Raw genomic sequence first — 12,786 nt, 5'->3', positions numbered from 1 at the left:
AACGATTTAACAACATGTCCGTCATGTATTCAATCCCCGAATAGACCTTGCCCCTATACGTAGGACTTGACTATCCTGCTTTGGTAACAAAAAGACACTGAGAGCCAAGCACACTTCACTAGTGGGGGGTACAGGCAGGCCTTGACCGGCAGCGGTTGTTGTGCCAAAAGAAGAAGAAGAAGTACGAAATGTTAAAGTTTGAAAAGTACTGTTATTATGTCTCAGAAGAATCATGAAAAATTAATAAAAAATATTTTTGTAAAGTGAAATCCTACAGAAAACCGGGCCAGGAATGTGATTTTTAAAACTCAGTTGATTTTCTAAATTTCATTTGGTTGAAATACAAAATTGCACTTAACAAATAACTTTGTGAAACAAAATTTATTACACTTCTTTCAAATATTTTTTACATCAAAATTACGTTGAATTTTTCACTGTGTTTTGAGGTTTACTTTTCACTGTATTCAGAAAAGTGACAGTGGAGTTATCAAGATTCGCTGTACCACTCAGTAACCCATCCGAACCACAACCATCGAACATTAATCATCGACCATGACGATCGTGACGCTTTAAACCTTTTAATGCTTTCCAATTGAATTGTTCCTAATCCCACGAGTTAGTGCAAAACAGGGAGAAGGTGAAATCAATATTCCGTTCTCAGAATGTGCTGTAAAATAATTAAACGTTACCATTCTCCATCACTGAGGATAGAGCGTTCTCGATAGGGCAGCGTTTACCCTGACCCGAACAAACACTTGCGGACGGTTTGGGATGGGCTTACGCTCGTGACCTTTTTCCCTCGATGTTCGATCGGTTATAGATATTGGCGTTGGGTGTGAAAGAGCGTACGGCAGGCCTCAAAGTCAACACTTCGGGAGTGAGTTATCTTTTCTTTTTCTCTCGTCATGTGCTAGCTTTCAACTTTCCATCCCGTGCCACACTCTATGCAAATAATTCGACTGTGTCCGGAAATCTTTCCAATGAGTGAGACACCGACACCGGAAGCAGGCATGAGCCTCGATGTCGATTGTTCCGGGTAGTTGCATCCGGACGAGTGGTCGCTTGGCCCTCGGCAAACAGGAAGGGCTACTCTGTCAATAGCGCCAGGATGGTTGGAGCTGGCAGATGACTTCCGGTGTCCGGATGACCAAAACTCACGTTGGCGAAGCAAAATGTTTGCCGATTACCATGGACTGGGTTCAGCGTTTAGGGTTGGCGCAGGGAAGTAGCAGTCTTGCCGTTAAGAAAATGCTTCTAGAACTCTCTATTTCGGTTTAGCTATGGAAATAGTTTTGAAGAAATGATAAAGTAGTCTTATTCTAGTTTGGTTTGCTCTAAAGTCTCTCATTTATATCATTCGATAGTTTTTACAATTATTGTCATTTATATGTTAACTTCAAGTTGTAGTTAATCGAATAGAAATTGAAAGCAACGGCAAATAATTACCACCAAAACCAACAATTAAACCATCGACAGCATGATAAATGAATTTTCGCTAATTTATTCGCACAAAGTATCTTCTTAAATGTACTATCACGACTATTAGGTTGACTCCAAAATTATGTATTTATGGACATTTCCGATGGGACTTCATTGAGTTTCATTCGTTTCTGTTTCATATCCACAAAAGCTCCGACTCATGCTAATCCACATACTAGCAAACCATTTCACCAGCGTGCCGTAGCGTGTCTCCATGTGCGCATCAATCTCGATCGCTATCACAGGGTGAAGATCACCATGCAACCGGGCCCAGTGCAAACGTTAATAGGCCATCAAGGCTGATGAAAATTTAGCACCGAAAGCCGTGCGCACTGCGGCAGATAAATTATCATCCCATGCAGTGAAATGTGGCTCATGAATATGCTATTACGCCTTACCCCGTCCTGGGTCCTGGGTGCTGTGCAGGGGAGCTCGGGAACCCATTCGGCGTACAAACATGTCTCATTGCAGCGCCTCCGCCCCGTGGATAATGCTTGAGCAAAGTATGGGGTAAAGGAAAATCAATTTACCATTCAAAACGATCCATCCGCCGTAAACGGAACTTAAGAATGGAATTAAAACGAGCCATGTAAGGAGTGGTTGATGGAATAAGAAGAAAAAAAGCAAACAAACAGATATCTTATGGCTTCTAAAAGGAGCTAAGAATGGGAAAAAGCTGTTGTCGGTTGCTGTAATCATGACACTCATTGGAGTGCATGCATTGAGCGACTTGCGAGCCCCATCGTTTTTTTTTTTCTTTATTTCTTCCATGAATTTACTCCCAACGTTCGTTGACACCCTGGCACAAGTAAAATATGATGAATAATTATTTTTTTACTGATCGTGTGTTTTCTTGGCCACTTTTTTGTCAACGAGATGAAGTCACTTTACAAAGGGCATGTTGCTTTATACCTTCTAACCGGCTAACTTCAACCTCGTGTCGATCATTTTCAATACAGTGTGTGTGTCTGTGTGGCAGTTTTTTGTGTTGTTTTATTCTTCAAGCATTCTTTTGTCTGGGCATTCTGTTTCCAGCCGCTGTCAAAGTTTGCTTTTGCTCGTTTTCTTCCATTTTCCCCCTTTTTTCATTTTGTTTTTGTATGGTAATGTTGAAAAAAAAAGAAACGACACAGGCGTTAGCAAGCGACTTGCCATCCATCCAACCAACCAACACACATACACACCGTGAATGAAAAGATTTTTCACTCCCAGTCAGCAGGCATGGCCAATCGAGGCTTTCAATATACGCTGGGCGGGCTGGGAAAGTGGAAATGTATTATTCATAAGACAGCTTATTTAGCACTGTGCTCGGTAGCGAAAAAGTAAAACTAACTAAAGCGAAAGAAACCTCCCGTCCTACACGCGGGCTGCCACTGCTGTGAGGGTGATACAAACTCCCAGACTAGCAGCACAGGAGCAAGGGGCGAAACAAAAAGAAGCCAAGAAGTCAGCACCACTCTCCGGGTAGTGAGCAGGAGGTGTACAAGGTGATGCATTGATGAACGCGATGAAACGAGGAAAGTAAAAAGTCAAACGATCAAAGGACGCAAAGAAAGGACAATCATCCCTGTGACCCTCCGTCCAACAACACCCCCGTTTCCCAGTGAAAATCTCCCGCCGTTAAGCATACTAAACGAGCACGGTGCAGGCAAAAAAAAAATAAGGAAAAATTGTATGAATGATCATGAGCTTGCATGTGCGCCCGGGTCTGGCGACCGAGCAACAACAAACCGACCGGGATGGTGTCGATATGGAAGAAGGCTAATGAGTCAGCAGACTGGCGTGTCATGTTACCAGCGCCTCGCCGCGCTAGACGGAACCGGGCGATCCCGGGGCGGACAATAAGGACAAACTTTTTTTTTTTGCTTTAACCTGCGCGTCGAGTTGCTCCTGTTTGATCAAGCTGCAGTCAATTAATTTTCAATTATTACCACCTCAATTATGTTACGTGAGGTAGAGGGGTGGAGAGTTTTTTCCCCCTGTGTTATTGTTCTTCGTCAACTCATTACCCTCGAAGGCAGTGTTGCATTGGCATTGTGTTTCGATTTTTCTTTTGACGTGGAAAATGTGACAATAGAGAGCAAGGTGAGGCAAAAAACGATGAAAGAAAAAAGGCGGTAGTTCTGAAGAAGTTCACGCTGAAATTAGCTTTTGATAGGGTTTCATAGGAAGTTCAAAAACAGAAGAGTTTATTTTACCCTGTATTAAGGCGAAGATCACAGTTGAGTTTTTTTTGTTAATGCAGTAAAACTGTGAAAAGTGATTTTTTGTTACATGAAAAGATGTTAAAATTTAATAAAATTATGTTTTAGTAATGAAGTGTTATAATGTTTGTACTATTGGAATTTATGGCCTGCGTGCACCCACTAGTGAAAGTGGGCTTGGCTTTAAGTGACTCTTTGTTATCATAGCAGGATAGTCAGTCCTACGTATGGGGGCACGGACTATTCAGGGCTTAAAAGTAAAATAAGTGGAATACATACTTTTTGGAAATGTTTTTTATTATTTATTTTTCAGATAATTAGCACATTGAATTGGATCTCTGAATCCGTGTAGCCTGAAATAGCTACTGATAACAGTAGAGTTAATATGACAAAAAGCCTGTTGTTCAACTGAGCATTCAAGAGATATGTCACAATCTATTACAATGCAATTATAGGATAACAATCTGATGAGCCTATTTTAATTCTCATTAGGTAATTTAACTATTACCTTTTAAGATACAATATCAGCCAAAAGCAGATGCTTTATTGCATGCTTTAGTTAAAGCTGCTTATCGGAAGCGGTTTTCCTGATATAATAATGGTAGTTTTGTTCTAATAAATCAACAACTTTCCAGAACGCCACGAACATTGCAGGGTGGACAGCTACAGAAGATGCTGGAGGAAAATACTGCACAAACACATTGAGAAAACCCTTGGAGTATCTCAGAAAGTCATATCTCATTGATTAAATGCAATGGGCGATGAACAGAAAGCTAGAGAATAGGGTCCCTCGAGAACGAATTCTGAGAGAAGTCGTCCAAGTTCATGTAAAAACTCATTAAGAAGCATTTAAATGAAATGTTATACCCATAATTTAGTGGTGGAATAACAACACTGGAGGCCGTTAGTGATCACACAAATGTAGGCCATTCTGAAGTGTCCAGCGAGTATTGGTATGGGAAATTCTAAACCATTAAACAATTGAGAAGCAAATTTACTTGTAAGCGGGAGATGATTTTCATTTATTGGGGTCCTCAGGGCCTCAGACCTCAGGGCCCTACGAAGTCACTTAGTTTGCATACTGCTAATTCACTCCCGTCTACTTGTTGTATAGCTCCGGTTTACAGTTTGTAATGATATTTTTATTCAAGAAAAAATTCTCTTGGCTAAAAGTTTGCTTAGTTCCATTGTACACATTGTATAAAACCTTTTTTCATACTACACTACAGCTTTGTGTTTAACATTTGTCATGCATTTTTTGGTGTATAAGCTTGGACAAAAACACAGTTTTTGTTACCAATCATTTTTATGCGCTAGTCCACTTTTTTATATTTCACGTTAATTTCAGTTCACACCTTTTATTCAAATAAACTCCAAATGCGCTTCACACTCTTACCTGTACCGCAACAACACCAATAGAAGACCGAATATGCTAGAAAATATTTCACCTTGATGGCAAGCGTCGGTCATGTTTGTCGATGCTGATGTTCATTAATTCGGCTCCCTAAACGACGTCCAATCTTGCAATCGGGATCCTTGGGGCTCCGGGTGTGTACAAGTGACAACATAAACGTCCAGCAAAAACAACTTTACGATACAGCCTCCACCACTTCTGTGTCATGTCCTGCGGCCCGCAGGGCATACTCTATTACGAGGTTTTCTTATTTTGCCTTGAGCCTTTTCAGAATACCCAAATAAAGAGGGGGGGAGGCACCATTCAACCCGTTCATTCGTACGTTCATACGTTCGTTCGTTCGTCGGTTCGTTCGTTTGCTGGTTCATTCGGCTGGTCGTTTGAATTGGTCGTTTGGCTGTTGTTTTTCCTCACTGGTGCAATGTTGTTGGATGTGATGGGGTGATGTTGTTTTTGTATTTTATTTTTTCATACCCTTCTACTCTTTGCACGCTCACCTGCAAAACCCTTTCGGCACACCCGCTGATCGCTATGTTTTGAATGTTTGTGTGCGGCTGATGTTGTTCCGGTTTCACAAAGCGCCGACCTCGCTTTGCCGTTGCTGCTGCTGTTTTCACCTTTTTCCGTTCCCATGCTCTGAATGTATGTGTGTGTGCCGATGATGACTATACGGCAACGATGAGAAAGAACGAACGAAAAAAAATGGCACTCCCGAATTGCTGCTGCCCGGCACGGCACTCAACATTGGCCACTCACTCAACGTCCCCTTTTTATTTGCAGAATAAATTGATAAAATTTGAATATAAATGGAATAAAACCCTGAAACTCTTACCGGAGTATTACTCAATCCAATGTGTATATCGGCCACACGGTGTGTTTTTTCTTCTTCTACACTTTCTTCAGTGCGTCTGTATGTGTGTGTGTGTGTGTGTTGGAGTGTTTGAAGAGGAGCTTTTTTGTTGCTGCTTACTCTCCCTCACGTTCTCGAGCAACACAAAAAGTGGCCGTCCTCGGTTCGGGACCGCTACTGATGGTTTTTCGCACGCTGTACAGTTAAGGAAATCGTTTCAATCCACTCGTTTGCCTTCCAATTTTAGTGTTCCAACCAGCTCAACCCATACACACACACACACACACACACACTCAAACACACCGAACGGAAGGGCAAGGATATTTGGCTCGGTATCCGATCTGGTTTCCGGTCCGGTTGAAATTTTCCCCTTTTCATCCTTTATGTGATGGTATTGCCCTTTGCGCTCGTTGCGAGCGTACGGCGTTGGTTTCCGAGGTCCAGTTTGGTGCTGGCTCGTCCCTTCCAGAAGCGCTCCTTGGAGATCTACACAAAAGCATACGAACGTAAGAAAAAGGGCCATCGCTGAAGCACGGTTGCATTACGGCACGGATATAGCCAGCCAAATAGCAGACACAAACACGCACATACGAGCATGTGTTTGTCTATGTTTGAATTTTATTTTCCATGATCTGACGGATTCGTTATCGGAGCTGGTGGGTGAGATTCTTTTGATTTCGTTTGAAGTAAGAGCAAGCTACCGGATGCTCGTTGAACGGTGGCTGGGTGGAAAGTCTAACGGATATTTCCCTTTTTTCCGGTGCACAAAACTCCGTAATGCTATTCAATTGAGTCACAAATACGATGATCCATATGTGGATGTGTGTAACTAGCTCTCTCACGGGGTTGAGGCACATTGCAGCACTGTTGAATATATAATAACCCTTCACAGGTGGAATTTCTGTAAGCGATTTGTGGTTGAGCAAACGTACGAACATCGGTCATCACGGACGGGCAGTGCAGTAATTATATTAGTTTATTGTATTAGTTTATTTTACTGTTTGCATCAATAGATGCCTGAAACGCCCATATTTTTGTTTTTTTGTTTTTGTTAAATATTTTAATTTCCATTAGGAAATAATTATTAAACAGAGCAAGTATTTAAGCAGATTTTGCCAACTTTGATTTCATTTTATCTTAGTTTAATGTTCAACCGACTTTGATTTTATTGTAGTATGTGAAAAAACAATACAATTTAATGTTTTTACACTACATTCTCTTACATTAAACTGTAAGCCAACTTGCAAGACTCTATGAAAATATCTAAAATCAGCATAGCAATTGTAATATTTGAGATATTACTATACCTTATTAATATCGGCGATACAATTACGTCATTATGCGATTTAATGTGACAAAAATTGAAATATACTGTTTCTGAGAACAGCGAATTGACATTATTTTAAAAATTGTAAGCAACAAAACACAAATAGTCAAACATTGATCCCTTAAAAACAAACTTAATGACTCAGATGCAAATAGCAAGAAAAGGCAACGCACTGAAATAAATATTTGAATTTATTTATTTTTAAATAAAATTGTATCGAAATCGAGTTTATTGAATTTTATATGCTTAAAAACTCTACTTCAAAACGAGCTTTAAGTGCCCCAAGGATAGCAAATGGCTCTAAAGAAACCACCAAAGCAACCAAAAGAAAGACTCCCTCACCTAATGGTTACATTATAAATCTTTTTGTAAGACATGAACGACTTTCGCCTTTTTCGTGCGAATCGACATTTGCAACACTCCCACCGTTACTGCGAGAAGTTCTGTTCGCAAAGTTTTTACCGCTGCAAGCTTGACGAAGACGACGATGACCAGAAAACCCCCGTCGAACGGGCAACTCCAGCCTCGTGCCGGAGGCTCACAGTGCCACAGAGCCCTGCTGTCACGGTCACGGCAGACAGGTTAATGAGGCGTCAATTGGATTTCGTCCCAGCTGTCGCTTTCCGTCCGTGATGGTGGCCAAGAAACAGTCCGCCAAATTGCGCCGTTCTTTGCACCGGACCGAGAACGAAACGAACCGTCCTCGGTTGGGTCCCCCCGTTTTTCGGGTGACCATTATACGCCCGTGAGCAGAGAACGTGCCCGGCAGTGGCCGTTAAGAAGCAGTTACAGCAGCGGACCCACTGACTAGCTGCCAACCACTCATCCTCAGATTCTCATCTCTCACTCCGCACACATTCTCTCTCTCTCCCGTGAGTTGGGTTGCGTCATTTCGGTGAATTATACGTAGTTTTGTCCCTCGGTGTGTGCCGCGCTGGGGGAGCTTATGCCGTCTTTGGTGGGTTTTACGACACGGGCGGACCGCACCGGTACGCTGGTACACCTTTTCCTGCTTGGCTTCGTTGCCGATTGATGGTAATTTCATTTGCACTTTGCTCGATGTCGATGTCAACGGCGCCCCTTCGTTGGGCTGGATGGCAAGGCGAAGGCTAGCCCGCCAGTAGTACACACAACAAACATAGAGATTTATTCAATTTCTAAAATTCATTATTCATGCAGTGGCAAAGTTTGAATTAAGCAATTTATATTATTATTCAATTTGTTATTTATTACGACAACACACAACCTGCCCCTTACGGTCGAGTGAGTGGGTGAACAGGGCGAGGACAACGACCGACCACGAGTACCACCAAAAGGGGACGGGGGACGCTTGAATCAAGCTGTGACATCGACAAACTCATCGATGTGCTACCGGTTTAAGCACGCAACGTATCATCTTTTGCCCATGCTATACCTTCCACCCTCCAACCCTTTTCTGACCTCCACCCGCTTATTTATTCAACATATTTTCTTACCACTTCTCTCCCTTCGTTGCGCTGCTGCTGTATCGTTTCATTGCAGGTGGCCTGGGTGCGGGTGGACACGCAAACCATCCTCTCGATACACCACAACGTGATAACGCAGAACCCACGCATTAGCCTCACCTATAACGACCACCGGTCCTGGTACCTGCACATCCGGGAGGTGGAGGAGAGCGACCGGGGCTGGTACATGTGCCAGGTCAACACCGATCCCATGAGATCTCGCAAGGGCTACTTACAGGTTGTGGGTAAGTATGGCGCAATGGTAAACAGTGCACCACACCGATTGCAGGGCTTGTAATTCAATTCTGTTATGCCATTCTTATGAAGCCGTTGCTAGTTAGTATAGCAATTACGTTCGGCACTGCAAAGTAATTACCAGTAGTGCTGGAGGTTTTCAATAATATTTAATATGGTAAATACTCAACTCAATGCAAGAGTAGAAGTTTAATTAAATCATTTTAGAAGAAACATATTAAGTGATTAATTTGGTTTCGACAAGAATTGTTGTAGTTTTATGATATCTGTTCAAGAGATAATAACTATCGTTTCAAGCAAGAGTCTCCAAACTATTCATTTGGAAAAATGGATTTCTTCGCAAATAACGTTGTTGAGGGCCATTTCGAAATTAGTTTTACCTTTCTTAACGTTGAAGTAACTAAATATAACAAATTTATATAGCTGTGTGTAATTACAGCTTGATTTAGACCTTAAAGAAAACATAAAATCTAGATAAAATTATTAAAAAACATCGATTTTTTTCAACTTTACGTAATCATCGCAAAGCACATTAAAGGCACTCAAAGGTTGCCAAAATGCCAAAATAAATTCTAAAAATGTGTATCTTAAAAGGAGAAACATTTTTTTTATTTAATAAATTTTTGTAATTTTCTAATGACATAGTACAGTTGGTTTTATTAGTATTCAAATTTCAAATATAGCTAACTTTATCGATTTCTACGATTAGTATCGCCTAGCACTCTAAATTATGATTAAATGACTGTCTGATCCTTTTAAAATGAGGTAGATATTGCTTTTAATATCACAAAAATCTAGATTGACTACGTACATTGCCCTCTGCAAATCATACTTCTTTTTATTCTTTTTCTTTAACTTTTTCTTCTATTTGGCGTAAGGTCCTACGTAGACATGCCGGCCTATACAGGCCTTCGAGACTTAATTCATTACCACGCGATCCATTCTAGGCTTGAACTCATGACGGGCATGCTATTGAGTCATTTGAGTTGACGAATGTACCACGAGACCGCCCTACAAATCATAATTAAAAGTAGTATTTTACATTTTTTGTACATTCTAAAGTTTTCAATTTACTTTTTACCAATGTTTGAAGCTGTTTTGCATTCGATATCCACAAATAATATTTGTCTTTTACGTCAGTTACCAACATTCCTCTAAATTTTCGGAAGCTGAAAACTTAAAAGCCACCATCCAAATGTTATTCTAACGTGGTAAAATTAAAATCTACAACTTAGTTTCTTGTTGAACTTTGGTTAGCCTCAAGCTCCTGGAAATGGAAAGATGATACAAAAATATCGACCGCTCTCCTAACAGACAAACATAAGTTTACTGGATGAGAGCAATTCCAGGAATTCTAGAGCTGCTTGAGTGAGCACTCGGCCAATTAGTGCTCAATTGCAAAAGATTGAGATTCGCGGAAAAATAATAATTCGTTCAAGCTCGTGCTGCTTTCTGCAACAACAAATACACGCAATTCCGTTTCATCTCTTAAAAGGTCCAATTCCAGAAATTATTCATTTCTTATTGTTTACCTTCGCCGCACAAAGGAAGATTAAAAATGTACAAAACGTGTCACTACTAATACAGCACCGCCTGCTAGCCCTCAGAGCGAAACATTCACTCCTGCTTTATTGCACAACATTGCCCATCACACTAATCGACTTGTGAAATGTAAATTGAGTGCCAACGGTACGGTGAGATCGCAATGCAATTTGCATTAACCGCCAAAACATTCCGATAGCAGCGATAGGAAATTGTTCCGCGTGTTTTTGTGTATGTGTATTTTTGTGTTTGTGCCCTTCCTACACCCCGAAAGCATAACAGAAATTCAATTCATCAGCAATGCGATTAAGCTTTATCTGCCCTGCCGGCGTGCAGCATTTATCGCGCAAACATATCACAACCGTGTCACACCTCTGCACAGTGTGGGTAAACCGATACCGGCCGGGGCCAAACATCATGCGGGCCAGACATCAAAAAACAAACGTCCCCACGCTGCTTAACGGATTAGCCACCCGGGCAAGGGGTGTGTTTCTGCTCACACGATTATCACCTATCACCAAAAACGGCACGGCTGAAAAGAGCAGTAGCTGTGCGGAGGGAATGGAAGAAAAACGGCAAAGCTCTTTATGCTTTTGCACATTATGCACGAACCATTATTGCAGTGGCCGGCGGTCAAACAAACAGTGCGAAACGGTGGCGCTGGGATGGCCCGGGAACGATTAACGACACCGTCGGCTGTTTGTTTATGCTCAACAGCAACTGGGCCTCTCAGTGTGCGGCGTGTGTGCTGGGTAAAGTTAACATTGCAAGCGATCTGTCTGTCTGTACGGATACGTCCCGAATTCACACACTTGGTGCGGCGTGCCTGGCACTGGTGCATTTTCAATATTTTCATCACCCGATTAAGCATCGCCACCGGGCATTGTTTACGAGCAGCGAGATAATGCCCGAGCTTTGCGAATTAATGTTTCATCGCTACCCCCGGGGCCCGCTTGTTCGCAACGCGCTGACACGCTTATTGAACGGGTGGTTGGTTGATCAGTGTTGAATTTTTAAATGTCATATTTTGATTTGATTTTCGTGTACATGGTTGTTATCGGGATGTTTTTAATTATAAATTATTGCATACGAATACAACAATATGGAAATTTTTCCATGAAAAACATGGAAAAAGCAGCTCGTTCTGATTAAAACAAATCATTCTATATATTTCAAAAGGAATGTTTTATAATGCATGCAAGAGAAGAGGAGACTGATGTTTGCGTCATATGTGAAAAGCATTTGTCGTTATGATGTTTGAATAACCTTAAGCGGTTGTAAATATTCCGCCTAAAACCAAATTGTTCCGTATTCTTGATACAATATCCAGCCATTGCGAAAGGTTTTTAATTTTCTTAATCATCTTACTGATGGATAATGTAACACAATTTCAAACATTTGAGCCATATTTAGTTAAATATGGAAAATCTTTTAATTTAAAAGATTATTGAGAATAATACCCACATTCTAAGCGCGTATCAACATATTAATTGAACGATTCTCAACAGTTGTTATAATGTGTAACCAATTTTGATGAATTTATTTTAGAATGTTGGTTCTTTATTGTTTTCAGGAATGTAAATCGTTCTCGTCAGAGGAGACACTATTTTTTATGTCCGAAAATTTGTATTTTAGTTATAAAATTGATCGAAAAGTTTATAGAATTTTTTCAAGAAGCAAACTTTATAAGGTTCAACACTAAAATTTCTATAACAACATACTTTTTTCCCTATAATTTTACTTCCAGTTCCTCCCGCAATCATTGAATCGATGACCAGCAACGATATGGTCGTGCGCGAAGGTACCAACGTAACGCTCAACTGCAAGGCGAAGGGGTTCCCCGAGCCGTACGTGATGTGGCGGCGGGAGGATGGTGACGAGATGGCGATCAGTGGAGAAAATGGTAAGACAAATGAATTCCAATTTTTCAATCCCTGCTGACGTTACTGACGCGTCACTCTTTCACTTCGCAGTAAATGTCGTTGATGGTGAAATATTACACATAACCAAGGTCAGCAGGCTCCACATGGCGGCGTACCTGTGCGTTGCATCGAACGGCGTCCCACCGTCCATCAGCAAGCGAGTGCAACTCAGGGTACAGTGTAAGTATACACCGAACTGTTCGAATGTGTTAAGGTCGAGAGCTAAATATAGAATTCAATGTGAAAGTATTTAAATTCAGCGGCAAGGAGCCTACAAAGCATTAATTCAAAACGATTTTGATGGATTAC

At 41.2% G+C, this 12,786-nt stretch overlaps 1 protein-coding gene across 2 annotated transcripts in view; it reads left to right on the top strand.

Moving 5' to 3' along the window:
- The window catches only part of LOC1275637 (lachesin), a 106,712-nt gene that overhangs the window by 67,594 nt on the left and 26,332 nt on the right, over nt 1–12,786 (top strand). For both annotated transcript variants that reach the window (XM_314904.4, XM_061657072.1), the window contains exons 4-6: nt 8,796–9,003; nt 12,303–12,458; nt 12,529–12,657. In XM_314904.4, coding sequence (XP_314904.4) covers nt 8,796–9,003; nt 12,303–12,458; nt 12,529–12,657 — 493 coding nt within the window. The remainder of the gene's footprint in view (nt 1–8,795; nt 9,004–12,302; nt 12,459–12,528; nt 12,658–12,786) is intronic.

This window comes from Anopheles gambiae, chromosome 3 (genome assembly GCF_943734735.2).
Source record: "Anopheles gambiae chromosome 3, idAnoGambNW_F1_1, whole genome shotgun sequence".
NCBI lineage: Eukaryota > Metazoa > Arthropoda > Insecta > Diptera > Culicidae > Anopheles > Anopheles gambiae.
The sequence above is the reverse complement of the archived record's forward strand: the minus strand, read 5'-3'. Positions and strand labels throughout refer to the sequence as shown.